General features: G+C 40.3%; 1 protein-coding gene across 4 annotated transcripts in view; it reads right to left on the bottom strand.

Annotated features, from left to right (window-relative positions):
- zmym3 (zinc finger MYM-type containing 3) overlaps positions 1-18902 on the bottom strand; it is a 44720-nt gene extending 25818 nt beyond the window's left edge. Inside the window, exons 1-4 of one of the 4 annotated variants that reach the window (XM_002934904.5) lie at positions 18794-18902; positions 13085-13738; positions 7184-7230; positions 5673-5741 (exon numbers count right to left, since the gene is read on the bottom strand). In XM_002934904.5, the coding sequence (XP_002934950.2) occupies positions 5673-5741; positions 7184-7230; positions 13085-13598 (630 nt within the window). In that variant the 5' untranslated portion in view covers positions 13599-13738; positions 18794-18902. The other 3 variants (XM_004916819.4, XM_004916818.4, XM_018096643.2) reach the window with 3 other exon arrangements.
- Positions 18903-19422: the final 520 nt, after the last annotated feature.

Genomic DNA, 19422 nt, shown 5'->3' with positions numbered 1-19422 from the left:
CTTCCATTTGAAGCAGCGTAGGTGGTTTTTCACGGTGAGGGCAGTGAGGTTGTGGAATGCCCTTCCTAGTGATGTGGTAATGGTAGATTCTGTTAATGCCTTTAAGAGGGGCCTGGATGAGTTCTTGAACAATCAGAATATCCAAGGCTATTGTGATACTAATATCTACAGTTAGTGTTGGTGGTTGTATGTGTGGTTTGTGTATGTGGGTGTATGGATTGGTGGGTGTATGGATTGGTAGGTGTGGGTTGTGTGTGCTGGGTTTACTTGGAAGGGTTGAACTTGATGGACTCTGGTCTTTTTTCAACCCTATGTAACCATGTAAGAGAAGAAAGTAAGGCGGAGAACAGAGAAAACAGAACAGAAAAAGCTCCCTGAAGATAAGCTGACAAACTCAAGTGTAATTTATAATAGATAATGACCTGTATAAGCGCACCAGTCACAGAACACCTTTGTGATTTCGAATATCTTGAATGATATGATAGTGCAGGGTATAGAAGTATTATCCACTACATTTCAGCAGAAGATTTTAGAGCTTTTGAATGGGTCTTTTGCATAATGAAAGAAATTTTAATTTTAAACAACTTTACATTACACATTCATTTAAAAAGGGTTATTTTTTTTTTTTTTGGTCAGAGCCAAGAGTGTTGAGACAGTGTAAACAGTCAGATAAATGCAACTTTAAACTGAATATGTTTAATGTATATTGTAAAGTTGCTTAGAATGACATTTGCTTTCTTTATGCAAAAATTGTTTTTGGATGGAAGGCCCATTAAAGAATATTAAGCATTTTATTCCATTTTCATATTCAAATTGCTGTTGACTGCTTGTATCTGCCTAGAGTAGAGCAAAACTAGTGTATCTGGAAATGCAACCACAAGTCATCCTGATCGTTTTTTTTTAATTGCTTTGATTGGATGTATTGGCAAGCATAGTTCTTAATTACTTGATGCCTGTAAAAATTATATTTTCATTTTGGTGATGATAAATGGCATAGTTTTGTAATCTTATGCTTATACAAAGACATATTGCCATTTTACCTTTATCAGAATGTGTATTATCATAAAATGTTATTTTCAGGAGTCAGCTTATTTTTGGAGGCTTCTGCCATAAATAAAATGACAGCCATGTCATATATATATATATATATATATATATATATATATACATATAACTTGCAACAGAAGCCGGCACTCACGTATAGAGAAGATTAATTTGCCTGGGTGCAGTTCCAACGAAAAATGTATACAAATTCTTGAAAGCAGGTACCGCTCACACAGGCCTTAAAGTTCTATTTTTAAAGCTTTATTGTCGAGGCGAGAGAACTGACGTTTCGGCTGTAACACCAGCCTTTGTCAAATATATAAAATATATATTTTGGGGTCTCTGCATGCTTCATATCTTGGGAATGCTATAATACTGGGCAACAAACAAAAATCTAAGCCACCCTGGGTTCATACATAGGACATGTGGGAGGTGCAAGGTTTGAGGTGATTTTTTTTAGAAAGGTATTAAGATTTTGTCAGAATGTGTTACTTTCTAAGAAAGTATTTTTTTCTGAGGCAACCTTCCAGTTAGTGGCACTGGTTGACTTAATTTAGGAATTTGGCATGATACCAAAACTTCCACAAACAATTTGACCCAATAACTAACTGAATCCGAACTCTGATTTGCCTGTTGAAATAGATTTTTTTTTTTTTTGTGTAACTAAATTCTGAATTCAGTGTGTCAATAATAAATATTCATGAAAATGATCATATTTGGTATCTACTCATTGGGAAGATATGGGACTTTCCAAATATGTTGCCTAGTTTAACTAAAAGGTTGCCCCAGGAAATGCTCCTAAAGAGAGCACAAAATGTTCCAAAAAGGCTGGTACTGAGCACAAATGAAATGAGACACTTAGCTAGCATTGTAAGGGTTGAGAACAGTATCACTTAGGAAAGGGCAGCCCAACTGGTTTTATTTCTGAATGGGGTGTCTTAAATGTACACTGAGTGCTTTACATAATACTTTAACTAGAAATCCTGAATAGATTTTATTTCCTGCATCAAATATGGCAAGATCTGGAACTGAACTTTGTCATGTTCAACTTTAGGTTCTTATGAGCAGAATCAAAAAAATTACCAACTCACTGAGAAGCCTTCTGTAAAAACATCAGCTTCTTCCATCTGGAGCCTTTATTAAGCGTTAAAGGGACAGTAACACCAAAAAATGAAAGAGTATAAAAGTAATTACTATATAATGTAATGCTGCCCTGCACTGGTACAACTGGTGTGTTTTCCTTAGAAAGACTACTATAGTTTATATAATAAAGCTGCTGTTTAGCCATGGGGGCAGCCATTTACAGGAGAAAAGGCACAGGTTACTTAGCAGATAACAGATAAAACCCTATTATCTTCTACAAAGCTTATCTGTTATCTGCTATGTGCCTGTGCCTTTTCTCCTTTTTCCCAGCTTCAATGGCTGCCCCCGTGTTGACATAGCAGCTCCTTTATATAAACTATAGTAGCGTTTCTGTTGCAAACTTACCAGTTTTACCAGCACAGGGCAACTGTACATTATATTTTAATTACTTTAAAACACTTTCTTTTTTTGTGTTACTGTTCCTTTAAGACAAAGGAGAATGTTAGACCCACCCTCAGTGATTGTAATGACTTAGAGCAGTGATCCCCAACCAGTGCTCGGGGGCAACATGTTGCTCACCAACCCCTTGGATGTTGCTCTCAGTGCCCCCAAACCAGGTAGTTAGTTTTGATTTCCTGACTTGGTGGCAAGTTTTGTTTGAATAAAAACAAGATTTACTACCAAATAAAGCCCCTGTAAGCTGATAGTGTGCATAGAGGCTGCCTAATAGCCAATCTTAGCCCTTATTTGGCACCTCCATGAACTTTTATAATCCTTGTGTTGCTCTTTTTACATTTGACTGTGGCTCACGAGTAAGAAAGGTTGGGGACTCCTGACTTAGAGCGAAGACAGACTGGGCGATTAGTCGCTGCCCCTTTTTATTAAGTTGTGGAGACTATTCTTCACAGCTACTTCTATTCTACCCTATGGCAGAAAAGTCGCTGTGATTAGTCGCCGCGACAGACTTACTTAAAAGTCATGGCGACTAATCGTCCCTTGTGCCTTCACCCTTACCTGATACGCCGGGCCAGTGCTCCTGTTAGCAGAAAACTGCACTGGCTTGGGATATCTGCAGTAAGCGATCCTCTTCCTCCTGTCTGCTTTTTTCAAGATCCCGGAGCCAAAGCATGCACAGTAGAGTCAAAACGCTGGCTTCATTAAGCTTTTCACGCTACTGTGCATGCACAAGGAAGAGGAACACTTGCTCACAGGTACCCCGGGACGGTGCAGTTTTCTGCTAATAGGAGCACTGGCCCAGGGCATCATAGAAGTGATTACATTTACTGGGGGTGCCTAACATTTTGGCACCCCCAATGATCATACCTTTCCTTCTCCTTTAAGGAGCAAGTTATAACAGAGTGGGCTTCTCAGTCAACTGGAGATGTTTCGATTGTGATCATATTAACAGGAAGTAGCATGCGAATTTACTTTCACTTTAAAATTTTGCCCTGTTCAGAGCAAGAAATAGCAATAATTAAAACAAAATGGAAAAAGCACAACACAATCCCTATAGATGAAAGAGGGGTATACTGCCCCTTTAATATTTTAAAGTAGAACCATCACAAAAAGTTCAAAAGCCTTCAAAGGTATGGTTCATAACATGGAGGACCCCTTTAAACAGGGATTGCAGAAAAATAATTCATATATACTTCCTATGTGTTCATGTCTGTTTGTGCTCATGGCCCAGAGGGATTTTTTTTTTTTTTCTTTTCCCTAGGCTGGAAATTCTTGGGCATCACAAAGAGATTAGATTCTGCTCCTTTTCAGACTCTTGTTTATTCTTCATGTTGTTCTCTGCAGCTCATTCAATTATTCATTTAAAAAAACTGCAGCCATGAGGGACTCGCACAAATCCTGTTACTAAGTAAATTTCCTTTTGCACTGTATTCTTGCTGCCAGCAGGATATGCATTGATGAGCAACTATACAGTAGAAGCAGGCACTAAAAGTCACAGGAGTCTATATAACTGCAAAAAGTCACAGACCACTGAGTGCTTTTATACAGCACATGAAACACCATGGTGACATCTATTGCCGATAATGTTACTAGAGTAATAAATTTATGTAATATGCAGGCGTTAATGATTTGTTTTACATAAGCGACAATACAAAGAATTAATGTAACCCTTAACTACCATCTAAATGACTTGACTTAATTACCATCTCAATTACTTGAGTAAGCAGACAAAGCAACAGCCTCAAGGTCACAGAGATCAAACTTTTAGTTCTTTTTAGGGCTCTGGCACACGGGGAGATTAGTCGCCCGCGACAAAACTCCCTGTTCGCGGGCGACTAATCTCCCTGGATTGCGATCCTACCGGCGAAAATGTAAATTGCCGCTGGGATGGCATACGCCGCAGCGTGATTTCAGTGAAATCGTGCAAGTTGCCTCAATAGGAAACTTGGCGAAATCGCGCCGCTGTGTATAGCATCCCACCGGCGATTTACATTTTCGCCAGTGGGATGGCATTTCGGGGAGATTAGTCGCCCGAGACACGGGAGATTTGTTGCGGGCGACTAATCTCCCCGTGTGCCAGAGCCCTTAGTTCTCATCTGTACTGTAGCCTTAGCCTTTTCACTGCTGCCTGTTCGGTGCTCCTAGTACCTCGCCCCCTGGCTATAATGATGCGTTGCACCAGCCGCCAGGTGTACGCTACACTACGCTGCATTTTACAAGTAGACAGGTTATGAGTAGAGAAGTTAAAGCCACTCTTGCCCACAGAGGCAAAGCGAACAGCGCAGCTGCAGGCCTATAAGATAGGCAAAAGTTTCAAAAGAGAATATCATGCTGCGTTGATCGATCCTAGCCTGACTCCTTCCTATACAGAAAGAAGGCTAGGCTTAATCAATCGATCGTCGCACAGTGGATGCTGCTCCTTCCTTCGCCATATTGCCGTAGTTCAATTGACAGGAAGCCAAGTTTTAGCAGGTATTTTCTATTAAAGCATTTAAAATACTAAGTGGTTTGCAGAATAGGGCAGTTATTGGTGCAGGGTAGAATAGCTTTTTTACTTAAAACATTTTAGTGTTACTTTTCCTTTAAGTAGGAAACAAGACAAAAGTGGGAAAAGGCTTAATGTCAACTGTGTCACATGAAGCATTTAAATTGGTAGTTCCCCTTTACGTTAACTTTAGTATGTTATAGAATGGCCAATTCTTAGCAACTACTTTTTGTTGTTGCAACAGCCTTTCAAAAAACACAGAGCCTTTCAGATGCAACACCGTTCCCTTCTTTGATCTCCTGGATCAGTAACCAAGAACTTGACACAGCACAACTCTTTAACAGCCAAGCAATAAGGCATCCAAAGCTCACAGAGAAGTGAATTCTGCTCAGATAAATGATGTCTAATTGTGGCAAATAAAAAGTCAACAAAATAACTTAATTTATTTCATTAAATATAGGTACTACATGGATGTCTAACCTACACAGCAGGTTTTCAACTACTAGAGGTAATAAGTATGCAGCTCTGACTACCCTTATTTTGTTCATTATATATGCTACAATCACCAAAAAATGTAGGATATCTAGCATATGCTACTTCTTACCCAATCAGCAGCATCTTCAGCAGAAGTTACAGCACTCAGGGGCTTTTCAAACTCTCCAGATTTCCTTTGCTTTGGATAAGAAACACCTGACGTCAGTACTTTCAATGGACATTGTCAATGGACATATCAGAAGTTTTCTCCAATGGCGGAGAAAAGCCTCTTAGCCTAAAATGCTAGATGTGTTTTGGCAAAAAACAGTTAATTTGAAGGTAGGTTATAACTGGTTTGCACATTGGGATTAACAGAGGAAATGTTACTATTTGCTAGTATTATCAAATCATGCACTTAGAATATGGCTATATTTTATAATTACAGCTTAATTAGATGCTATGCTGCTTTCAATAATCCTTGCTGGCATTACCCCTTTAATTGTGTCAAGACTTTGACATGGCTGCTGCACCCATGTCTGACAGAACTAAAAATCTAAAACATGACTCAATATCCTACAAATGTGAAAGTTAATTACTGAATGGCTGCAATGGGTTACTGCAAAGCCCAAATCAGCCCAGTATCAAATAAGCCAGTGTCTCAGGCCTTGTCTCTCAGATGAAAATAAGTGCTGGGAGGGGGACTAATAAGGGTTTTTTTTGTTTTTTTTTTTAATAAATGTTTTTCACATTTGCCCACTTAAAAGCCTAATGCTTTGCTACCCACCCTTTCACATGTAGCAGTACATGTATTTGGTAGTATACATGATCAAATATCCAGCTAATATCAAAATGGTGACATCAAACAAGGGGCACTTAGGCAAGCTGAAGGCTATATTGAAGGAAATGTAACACTAAATTATTTTTAAGTAAAAAATCTATTCTACCCTGCACCAATAACTGCCCTATCCTGCAAACTACTTAGTATTTTAAATGCTTTAATAGAAAATACCTGCTAAAACTTGGCTTCCTGTCAATTGAACTACAGCGATACGGCAAAGGAAGGAGCAGCATCCACAGGAAGAAGCAGCAATCACTATGCGACGATCGATTGATCGAGCCTAGCCAGACTCCTTCCTATACAGAAAGAAGGCTAGGCTCGATCAATCGATCGTCGCATAGTGATTGCTGCTTCTTCCTTCGCCGTATTCGCCTTACTTCAATTGACAGGAAGCCAAGTTTTAGCAGGTATTTTCTATTAAAGCATTTAAAATATTAAGTGGTTTGCAGGATAGGGCAGTTATTGGTGCAGGATAGAATAGCTTTTTTTACTTAAAAGATTTTAGTGTTACTTTTCCTTTAATCCCTAGCCCAAAAATAAACAAAATGGGGTATGCCATTATCTGAAGACTTTCTATTGTATATTTCTATTTTATACAACAAATTACTGTACTACTGTATCTAACCACCAGGTTGACAGAAAACAAAGAAAATCTGTAAACTACCGTAGTTCTCTTGGTGAAACATGATATAGTACACATTCCATTCATTTATGGCAATGCAGTACTCATTGTGTGTCACACAGACAAGCTCAGAACAGTAAACTGAAGAGTGCAACTCACATAAGAATCTAAAAGCACTTACCCCTGATGTCTTCTCTGATCCAGTACCTTTCTCATTTGGACTGTCTCCTGCAGAACAAACAGAAAAAAAAAACAAAGGTTTGATCAACATAGTGTAATGGCAATCATAACATGTGGCCAATACATACCAATGTTTGCAATGACATTGTCAACGTAGCAATGGTAATTCAAAATAGTACCTAGGTAGTATTTTAGTTACAAACCAGAGAAAAATATAAAGCAAAAAATAAAAAGCACCACCACAAATAGACTGCACCATCCATCTGACTAACATCCACATCCATAATTAGAGCGTAAAACACCATTTTATTTAATATACATTCCCAAAAATCACCCAATTCATTCTTTCTTAGCCTGTTATCACGGTAAACTTGTGGGTAGAAATTATCTTCATAAGTAATAAACCAGGAAAGATTGCTATAAACAAGACCTTAGAATTTCAATGTGGACATAGAACAACCAACATCCTTCAATGCAAGGATGGATGAAAAGAAGGATGAAATTGGGATCGATGGCCCCTTTTTATGGTATATTCTGCTAAGTAAATTTACTTTAATGCATAAGTAGATATCTTATTTTACTTCCTATAACCTTTCAATTATGAACATTGCGCACCATATTTGCCCATATTTCCTAGAGCCTCACAATTTTATATTATCTGCAAAGAATGACAAACTTTAGTTTAAAGACACTTTCAGATCAATAATAGTATGAAAAGCAGTGATTCTCCCTGCAGCACACAGAACAACATTCGGCCATCTCTGTGTATGGCCAGTTGTAAAGCTAATTGGCTAAAGGGTTTTGGAAAGCTTGACATAAGATGGTATACAGCAGTGCTGTCCAACTGGCGGCCCGCGGGCCGCATGCGGCCCTCGACCCCCCTCTGTGTGGCCCCCCACGTCTGGCTGCTTTAATGCCTTAACTTTGTGTAAGCATTAAATGGTATCAGTACTGAGATTAACTGGCCCCCTGCATGGTTCTCACCTCAGATTCAGGCTGTAATCCCTCTGTATTGTTTAAAAATGTAATCCCCTGTGTTGTTCACACCTTTTAATCTCTGCATTGTTCACCCCCTGCAGTGTTCACACCTCAGGCTCAGGCTGTAATCACCCACATTGTTCCCCTATTCACACCTCAGACATTGTTTGTACTGCCTGGCCTATAGGCAGCATAGGGCAGGGAGGGTATGGCACCCACAGGCAGCATAGGACAGGCAGAGTATGGCACACACAGGTAGCATAGGGTAGGCAGAGTGCTGCCTGTGTGTGCCATACTCTGCCTACCCTATGCTGCCTGTGGGAGGTGAACCTGGCAGGGGTTTGTTCTGGGAGTTTGTTAGCAGTTGGAAATAGACATTAAATGGTCCCTTAGGTGTGTAATTATATGCTGGGGGTTGCTGTGCTATCCACAGGGGAGGAGGCATATGGATTTAAGGGTATGTCTAAATATGACATAATATAATTCTTTAACATATGAATGATGGTTGATATCCCTGCAGCGACCATTGTGATAAAATGGGTGTGGTTTGAAGCGGATGTGGTTTAAAATGGGGGAGTGGCCAAAACTGGCTTCCATTAGCGGCCCTCCACCATGTATGCGAGAGAAATTCCGGCCCTCGGCACTGCAGAAGTTGGACAGCACTGGTATACAGCCAGGCCACTGGTTTACTGAGCTCCATTCTCCTGACATATACCTCTAGGTTAAAGTCCACCAGTTCTAGTGGTCTTATGGGAAACAGAGATCTGAAATCATGTCTGAGCTGTAAATACCTGTAGAACACAGCCTGCGGCAGGTGGCAACAAGCTCTAAGGGTTTGGAACTGTTTTATTTCCCCATTTTCAAATATGTCCAATATATGGAGGGTTTTTATTCCCCAGGTAGTGTAACAAGTGACAACCGGTAACTTGTTAAGGTAAGGGAGGGACTCATTTCCGAGATGGGTGTGTAAGGGGACCATACCGGTCGTGCCTGTTGAACATATTTAAGGAAAGGAGAAAGGCCCCAATAAAGTAGTTTGACTAGGGCTTTCAAGAATCCCAGTGCTGTACATAGTTACATAGTTACATAGGGTTGAAAAAAGACCATTGTCCATCAAGTTCAACCCATCCGAGTAAACCCAGCACACAACCTATACTAACCAATCTATACACTCACATACATAAACTATATATATACACAACCAGTAATACTAACTGTAGATATTAGTATCACAATAGCCCTGGATATTCTGCTTGTTCAAAAACTCATCCAGGCCCCTCTTAAAGGCATTAACAGAGTCTGCCATTACCACATCACTAGGAAGGGCATTCCACAGCCTTACTGCCCTCACCGTGAAAAACCAAGCTCTGTTCCTCTAATCTATAGGGGTGACCTCTGGTGCGCTGATTGTTTTTATGGGAAAAAAAGAACATCCCCCAACTGCCTATAATCCCCTCTAATGTACTTGTACAGAGTAATCATGTCCCCTCGCAAGTGCCTCTTTTCCAAAGAAAACAACCCCAACCTCGACAGTCTAACCTCATAGCTTAAATCTTCCATCCCCTTTACCAGTTTAGTTGCACGTCTTTGCACTCTCTCCAGCTCATTAATATCTTTCTTAAGGACTGGAGCCCAAAACTGCACTGCATACTCAAGGTGAGGCCTTACCAGGGACCTATAAAGCGGCAAAAATATGTTCTCATCCCTTGAGTCAATGCCCTTTTTTATACAAGACAGCACTTTATTTGCTGTAGTAGCCACAGAATGACACTGCCTGGAATTGGACAACTTGTGATCTACAAAAACCCCTAGATCCTTCTCCATTAAGGAAACCCCCAACACACTACCATTCAGTAGATAGTTTGCGTTTATATTATTCCTACCAAAGTGCATAACTTTGCACTTGTCAACATTGAACCTCATTTTCCAGTTTGCTGCCCAGTTTTCCAATTTTGTCAAATCGCTCTGCAAAGAGGCAGCATCCTGCATGGAACTTATAGTTTTGCACAATTTAGTGTCATCAGCAAAAATAGAAACAGTACTGTCTATGCCCACCTCCAGGTCATTAATAAACAAGTTAAAAAGCAAAGGACCAAGGACTGACCCCTGCAGTACTACACTAACCACACTGGCCCAATTAGAAAATGTTCCATTTACCACCACTCTTTGTACTCTATCCTTCAGCCAGTTTTCTATCCAATTACAAATATTATGTTCTAGGCCAATATTCCTCAATTTGATCATTAACCTTCTGTGAGGTACTGTATCAAACGCTTTAGCAAAATCTAAGTAGATGACATCAACTGCCATTCCAGCATCAAGGTTCCTGCTCACCTCCTCATAAAAGGCAACTAAATTAGTCTGGCAAGATCTGTTACGCATAAAACCATGCTGGCACAAACTAATAGTATTGTGAACTGCAATGTATTCAACTATCCTATCCCTTATTACCCCTTCCAGAAGCTTTCCTACTACTGATGTCAGACTAACAGGCCTATAGTTTTCAGGCTGAGAACGAGATCCCTTTTTAAATAACGGCACCACATTAGCAATCCGCCAGTCTCTCGGCACCATGCCAAACCTCAACGAATCCTGTAGCTTCTAGGGTTGTAAAGGGATTGTCTGGTTGCAGGATAAGCCACCAGTGTGCATAGGTTAGTTGACTGGCCCCTGCCTCTGTGGGAGCCAGCAGGGTTTTAGACCCAATATGCGAGTGGATGTTCATGTTTAATAAAAGGTATGAGGAAAGTTTTGAGGTTTCTAATTTCCTAAACAAAGAAACATCAAAAAGCAGTCTTTCTTCTGACAAGTTCCTTGACTGGATTATGGTCGGAAACTGACCAGCAGGTGGTGATGTTCTAACACAAGTCATTATATTAAAAATCAACATTATCTTTAATATCTTGGAATTTGTAAACTAATAAATAAATTGCAAAACTGCTGATACTAGCTCTCTGATCAATTCTGCTTTGCCTTATTTAACATCACAGATAAAAATAAACTTCTGTGGCATTAAACAAACCTTAAACATAAGTCAAAAAAAGGTATCAACTACAAATAAATTCTTTCGATTTCATCTTGGATGAAAATATAAAGAATCTAGGCAAGTCGGCCTTAAATCAGTAATGTAAGACGATTACTTGTCTACCCTGTAAAACAGTGATCCCCAACATGTTGCTCACCAACCCCTTGGATGTTGCTCCCCGTGGCCTCAAAGCAGGTGCTCATTTTGGTTGGAGGCAAGTTTTGGTTGCATAAAAACCAAGTATAATGCCTAACAGGACCTCCTGTAGGCCGCCAGCTCACATGGGAGCTATTAAGTAGCCAATTATAGTTCTTATTGGCACCCCCAGGAACCTTTTTCATGCTCCCCAACACTTTTTCCATTTAAATGTGGCTCACGGGTATAAAAGGTTTGGGATCCCTGCTGTAAATCAAAATACACTTTTTTAGAAAGTATCTGCATATATTAAGGTACTACAAGTTATTCTAATTAAAAAGTCAGCAAATTAAGTGAATATATAATTTAGTGGCTCATCTTCAGCACTGCACTACTGTTCACTGCGTCTGTGGTCATACCATAACCTCTCCTACAGCCCTCCTTTAAAAAAAAAAAAAAAAAAAAAAAAAAAAAAGGATAGGAGTATAGAATTACAAGCAACAAATATCTAGCTTCTTAAGAGATATAACAAACCTAAATCAGCAGGTATTTCTCCCCATCATTATAGACAAAATTCAGGACAATTTTAGAAGAACAGTAACAACAAAAAATAAAAATAAATCTAAAGTAATTAAAGTATAATGTACTGTTGCACTGGCAAAAGCTACTTATTTGCTACTATAAACTACTATAGTTTATAAATGGGACAGCCATTCAAGCTGGGAAAAAAAGGAGAAAAGGCACAGGTTAAATAGCTGATAACATAAAATACAATTGTAGTTTACCAAGCTTATCTGTTATCTGCTATGTAACCTGTGCCTTCACTCCAGCTTGATTGGCTGCCCCTGTAGCTATGCAGCAGGGTATTTATATTAACTACAGTAGTCTTTCTAAAGAAAACACACCAGTGTAACCAGTGCAAGGCAACAGTACATTATATTTTAATTACTTTGATACATTGCAAAAAAAAAAAAAAAACTGTCACAAGGAGACAAGAGTACATAAAATGTAACAAGAGAGAACAGGTTAAGCATCACCAACGTGTTGTCACTGACACAAGCATTATAAATTATCCTTTCCTCATCTGGCTTCGGGAGGAAAGGGATTTAAAAGAGAAGTAAAGCTACTGAGGTAGTTTACTGGCAATAGATTAGGCACAATAGTGCAAGCTAGAAATCTATGATTATTCTGTAAAATGCTTTACCGCACCTGAGTAAAGAGCGCTAGAAGCTCTGTTTATTTAATATAGCACCTGCTATTTTATATTGATCTGACGTCACTTCCAGGCAGCAACGTGCAGGCAGAGAACAAAGACAGAGAGGGGAGGTGGGGAGAGAGGAGCAAACTGAGCAGGCTCATGCCATGCCCTGAAGGATGGTACCGAAAGAAGGAAGTTTGACACAGAAAATCATGTGTATAGAATAGAAAGAAAGGCAGTGTTTTTTTTCACAAAGGACTCAGTGCAGCATTTCTTTGAGTGCCTGTGGCTGTATTTACATAGACCTTTTTGATAAAGCTTACTTAGTTTTTACCTTTTCCTTAAAAGCCCCGCCAAGAGGAATGCCAAGTAGCAATAAATAAATAAATAAATAATCTATATGTTCACTGCAATCTGGCACAAATAGCTTATTGGCACTATTACAGTAACAACAAAGAACGAACGAACAACAAAAGAAGAGAGCTGCACAAAATCTGAGAGAGAAAATGCAAAGGTTCAGATCAGGCTCTCAGATAAAGGAAGATATAGATTTGACAGGGACTGACCTGTTGGGGTTTTAGGGTCCCCATCGCTGTCCTGGGGAGAAGAGTTGCCTGGTTGGGCTGTTCCTTTATTTTGTGGTGTGGATGCTACATCAGAGCTCAGGCTACTGTCTACACCGTGAGATACAGAAGTGCGAGGTTTTAAAGTTGGCCTCATTCTCATTCTCCTTGTTGCAGTTTGGCTAGGCTGTGGAGAGTCTGCTTGCTTTTCTGGAGGTTCACCAGCAGTCTTATCTTCAAGGCAGTTGGCATTCTCAGAAGGATCTCCATTTTCATCAGCAGATTGGGCTGGTGGGCTCTTCTCATTGTCTAAGTCAATATAAACGTCTGCTTTCCTCTGTTTAACCTCTGAACCTTCCTTCTGGCCTGCAAATAAAGTATCAGAGGAGCCAGCATTCCCTGAGTCTCCATCATGCCCATGTTCTTCGGCCAGGTCCAATGGTGGGCTGTCTGAATTATTTTCCTCGGTTTGCTTATCCAGGCCCCTAGCTGGCGACAACCCTGCCTCACTCTCCATACTGACAGTGTCTTTCAAATATGTTTCTGGGGAAATTTTGTTTTATCAGGCTTCCACCCAGGAAGATCTCCACTACTGGAAATGCGCCATAGTGAAGTAAGCAGAGAACTTACTGGATTTCACGAAGAGAAGAAGCTCACCTGCAATGACAAGTTAATAATATTATCCTTTATTACACAGAGCTGACATATTTCATAGTGCTTTACAGAGAAATTAACTTTCTTATTGGCATACTGCAGCAGCATAATATGAATTAGATCCTATACTTCATAACTTGAGTTACTATATAACAATCATCTTGTGTATTTCCCCCGACAATGTACCATAAATATTCACATAAAATATATTGAGAGGAGCATGCCCCAAAGCATTAAATAATAAATATAAGTAAAAGATGATTTATGAGGCATGAATAGACCAATTTTCTGAATATTATAGAGTCCATGTTTCTCTACTGAACCCAAGAAGAACGTTGTTTGCCTCAGTGCAACCCATTTAATACCCTGTGGTACTAGATGTTAGTCAATCCAACAGCATGGCTTCCCCCAAAATGATAAGATTATCTGTTACCCACAAACCACATTTAGTAGTTGCTTCTACTCAAAGTGCCAGTGAGATGACTAATTTAGATCATATGGGCAAAGAATGGTAGCTGACATTTAGAGCTGACACACGGGGAGACCCACACAAGGAAACTTGAGCGACTTGGGCGAATCGCAGCACCACATATGCCGTCACACGGCGACTAATCTCCCCGTGTGTCACAGCCCTAAGATGGTCGGGGTTTTGTTGCTGTATCCTGACATAGACATAACCATTATATATGTAAACAAGACCTAAATCCTATTGCACTATATTAAATTCTATCAGCTAATAGAGATGGTAGTAAGATATTTGACCCACATAACCAGACATTTAGAACTCATATCTTAAACCTTTCACTTACACAAGACAACTTTAAGAACTCTTGACAAATAGGCATGTGGAATACTGTGTCCACACACACAGGTGACGAAATTGCTGACCGGAGCAAGTTGTAGGGAAGAATGCAGTTCAAAGCTATCCAGTGTCACCTTATATACCATATAATGGGCCAATCATATCTACTGTTACAGCACCAGAGTTTGATCAGCCAAGTCACTCACTAAAGGGGTTGTTCACCTTTAAACTAACTTTTAGTATGACAGACATTTTCATTTCTATGTATTTTTACATTAGCGACAAGGCAGAAATTTGAATGAGACACGGGAATATGAATAGAAGATTAACTGAATATGAAGATAAAGAATAAAAAGTAACTTTAACAATAAAATTGTAAGCTCATAAAGCAAAAGTTTTCTGGCTGCTGGGGTCAGTGACCCCCATTCGAAAGCTGCAAAGATGTAAAAGAGAAAAGCAAATAATTCGGAAACTATAAAAAAAAAATAGCGCATTCTATAACATACTAAAAGTTAACTTAAAGGTGAACCACCCCTTTAAGGAACCCACACACTGACCAAGCCATTGTGCAGTTTAAAGTATGTACCCAAATGGACTATGTGGACCCTGCTTCTAATCTGGATCCAGAATTATGCAACAACAAGCAACTTAGAACAATACAATTGCCACCCATTTCTGATCTGCAATGCTAGGACAACAGTAACAATATTAGTGATGTTAGTGAGTGAAGTTGCTTAGTGGTGTTAATATGGCACATGACTACCTGTGTATTATTAAAAAAAAATAGGAATATAAGAGGTCACCCTGTATGAAAGCATTCAGTATGCAGCCTGGTACCTTTATATGGTCATGGTACGCCTCAGTGATTTCTAATATTCCAATATCTTACAACAGCAGGCACATTATTCCCTGTAACAGTGATGCTTAGTCATGTGTACTGTTACTAAACCTTTGACTGTCAACAATAAGGTATTATTAGGCTACATCCACATAGTAACAATAGGAAAACCAACAGATCCCATTAATGTTCAATAAAATAAAAGGCTTCTCCCAAAAACACACACTGCTTGGTAAGACAGCAGGTATGTATTTGCAAAATTACTATAATGGGACAGGCCAGTCAATACATTCCCCTTCTTCTATAGAATAAAGACCAAGAAGAGAGTTTGGTAACTTAAAAAAAAACACATGCCATAAATAAAACTAGATATGTAGAGGAGAAGCCCTTATTGCCTGCTTTACAGCTAGTCAAATTAGGAGATTCTCCACTAGGGCTGAAGGGATGAGAGACTTCTTATTTTGGGTAGAATGTTTTTCTTTGTTGGGGTTTTTTTTTTTTTTTTTACACACACATTACTCCAATCTCACCAACTATTTGGTTGCCAGAGTCAAGTTTACCCTAGCAACCAGGCACTGGATTGAATGAGACTAGAGCATGATTGGGAAAGGGCCTGAACACCAAGATAAGTGATAATAATTACCACATTTGTAGAGTCAAAAGAGCAATACATTTTTGGTTGTGGAGTCAGCGACCCCCTACAATCATGAAGGATTTTAAACTCAAATTAAAGCAAATTAAAAATAGAGACCAACTAAAAAACTGCTATAAAAAAGAACATTTTATAACATATGAAAAAAGTTAACTTAAGGGACAAAGAAAGGTAAAAACTAAGTAAGCTTTATCAGAAAGGTCTATGTAAATACAGCCATAAGCACTCACAGAAACGCTGCACTGACTTCTCTGTCAAGATTTGTTGTGTCTGTTTTCCTCTGCCAGAGACATGCAGCTTTCTGCTCTCTCCCCTTTTCTGCTCCCCCCTCCCTCAAGAATGCTAAGCACTCACTCCCCCCCCTTAGGAATGCGGATCTGACCCAATCAGCAGGAAGCTGACTCATAGTCTAACTGAGCATGCACACCAGTCTGGGTCTTAGTGCAGGAGTGAGGCATTATGGGAGCTTTCTTTACACAGCTCAGCGTTTTTTCTTCCTGTCTGGCTTCTGATCATCTGAACGGGAGAAATATGGGGAGATTTAAGGGCACTATTGAGACAACTGAAGGTATGCCTGCAGCTTGAGATTAACTCTTTATTAGCCTTTCCTTCTCCTTTAAAGGTGAACTACCACTTTAACCTATGGGTCAGCATTGGTCTTCACTATTCCAAAAAAAATAATGTAAAACACTGAAATAAACGCACTACAGGTGCACAACATATATGTATCTTGTTTGATGAGCTATCATTTTGTTTTGTTTTTTTTTAGCATATATGCTTTGAAGTTAGTTCTATGCCCAACATACCACCATCTACCTAATAAGCTAGGGTCACATTCCCTACAATTCTAGAGCATTACAGCATAAAAGTGAATGAAGACAAAGATGGTTTTTGCACATATGGTCTTGGATCATTCCAATTTTTTCAAAGCAAACTGCATATGACTATACACAGATGTACCAATATTCATGTAGATGAATACTCCTTGGCATTAACACCAAAGCATAACCAAAATATAATGCCCAAGCACCTACAGTGTTTCAGCTTTCGTAGAACTACAACTCCCTTCATCCAGTGGTAAATGTCAGCTATAAGTGGATTATGGAAACTGATTGACAAACGCTAATTAAAAGTATTCTATGGCTTTAATGTTATTTTAATGTCATTGTAATAGAAAGCAATAGTTTTCAAACCCTTTACGCAGAGCTGGTACTTACTCTTGAATTAATTAAGCAAAAAAAATTAGCTTTGCATGCTTCTTCACAGGTTAGGTACATCAGTTGGATACATTGTCTCAAGTCAGAACCAATAGAGCAGAGAACAGAAAGGCACAAACACAGAAGGAAGGCACCTGAAGCCATGTTCATAAAATAATATCACAGATCACAACCTAGTTCAGGAGTCAGTCTTGACCCTACTACAACAAAGACATATACTAGTCTTTTTAGAAGTCTGTGATCCCCGCTGTCCTGTCAATCATTGGTCTTGCCCTCATTCAAAAGCATCACCTGTACCACAAAAGCTATGCTCCCTAGATGTTCTGTAGCACACACACACACACACACAATACCCTTAATAAATGGTGCCTAGTGATGTTATTTGCCTTAACTCATGGAAACTTGTACATTACAAAATAATGATATACGCCTTTATACAATGAGGATATTAGATTTGGCTTCAGAGGTCCAGCACCAGTATAAAAGTACCTCACCCTAATAATACCTAATATCCTTATATTATCTAATGGAGAATATATTGTTCCCTACAGATATCAATTAATATATCTGTCAATATCAAATATTTTGGTCAGCAGTCATTGTTGGGGGACAATACCCACCCTCACCTTGGGGATCACAGGCTTCCCTAATATACAGGTCATGGCCATTCTGTCACTATCCTAATAAAGTCTATCCTGCAGTTCTTATGATGTTGCTGAACTACAATTCTCACATCTGCTGACAGCTGTTGAAAGGATGCTTCTAACTGCACTATGGCCGTGCCTTTCCCACACATTTTGCATTGAGGCTGAGCCTTCCTTGCCCATTCAGTCAGTCAAGCCCTACTTTCATACCCTCCATCCCTCCCCTCAGTTCCATCTCCGGTTTTGCAGTCTGATACGGACCCCCCACAAATGATGCACAAATGGGTGCAGAATGAGCAGATCCACATCCCCGCCCCCACCCTATTCCGCCTCATAAAGAAAGGATCATAGACACCTCCTCACTCACTAACCGATAAGCCACAGTTTAAATAAATGATCTGTATGCACTAAATCCAGGGAAGCCCCAACCTGCGGCCCTGCAGATGTTGTTGCATTGCAAGCTGCACTTCAATAAAAGCTGGAGGGCCGCAGGTTGGACGTTCATATTAGCAGCTGCCCCCGCCTAACTATCTTATCCTCAGCCCTCCAGCACCAGCGTCTATGTTACCTTCCCGCCACCCCGATCCTTAAATTCACCACATAGGGCCCATTGGGGCCCCAAACTGTCTTGTCTTTTATTTCCTCCTGCTTATTGCCCAACACCCCCTTACCTCGGGTGTAGCTCCCTCGCTTAAAAACATCAAACACCCCATGTGGCCCCTGACCACCCCCCCTTCCTCTTAGCGGGTGTTGCTCCACCCCCTCCGAATTGCCCCCTTCCCTCCTCCGCGCCTTGTGCCTCCCAGAAGCCCACATTGCCCAACACTCCCGCTTTCCTAACACAGCCCGCTGTCCCGAATCGCTACTTACACGTCCCGCAAAGCTGTTAATTGCAAGCTCCTTACCTCAGTCTTACAGAGAATCCTGGCGCCACAAGTCACGTCACGCGAGACTATGGCGTCACGCCTACACGTAACGGAGTGACGCGTCACGTACCGCCTGTGTGAAGCGAAGAGCGGAGACAGTGGGACTTAGTGAGAGACAATCCCGGCACAATGAGTGGCGGCGGCTCCGCTCGCACCTCCTACCTTTGTTAGAGAACAGAGGCAAAGGGGGAAAAGCAAGTTCTTTCCTGTTGGTTGCCCCCCATGCCCTTCGCCGCCCCGGCTGCCAATATTTATTCAGCATTTATTTATATTTTCTGCTCAGACCTCCGACTTGTGTCAGGGAACTAGAAAAAAAGTTCTGTTTTACCAAAAAGGTTTTGTGCAAACTGGGAAGTGAGGAAATTAAAGGGGTTGTTAAAGGGCTCCTATTACTCTAAAATTGCCTTTCTAGGCACAGTTATAAAAGCCCACAATTAAGTTGGGGGAAACAAAAGTCTTTGGGGAAAAAACAGAATTATGAGTGACATCCACTGCCCTTTCATCACTCCTGCATCGTGAGCAAGCATGCTAAACAGGGCCAGGACTAGGGGTAGGCAGAAGAGGCACCAGCTTAGGGTGCAGGGGTGGGGGGCGCCACCTACCACTGG

The sequence above is a fragment of the Xenopus tropicalis genome, chromosome 8 (genome assembly GCF_000004195.4).
Source record: "Xenopus tropicalis strain Nigerian chromosome 8, UCB_Xtro_10.0, whole genome shotgun sequence".
NCBI classification, from domain to species: domain Eukaryota; kingdom Metazoa; phylum Chordata; class Amphibia; order Anura; family Pipidae; genus Xenopus; species Xenopus tropicalis.
Note: the sequence above shows the minus strand (reverse complement) of the source record. Positions and strands in the feature narration are given on the sequence as shown.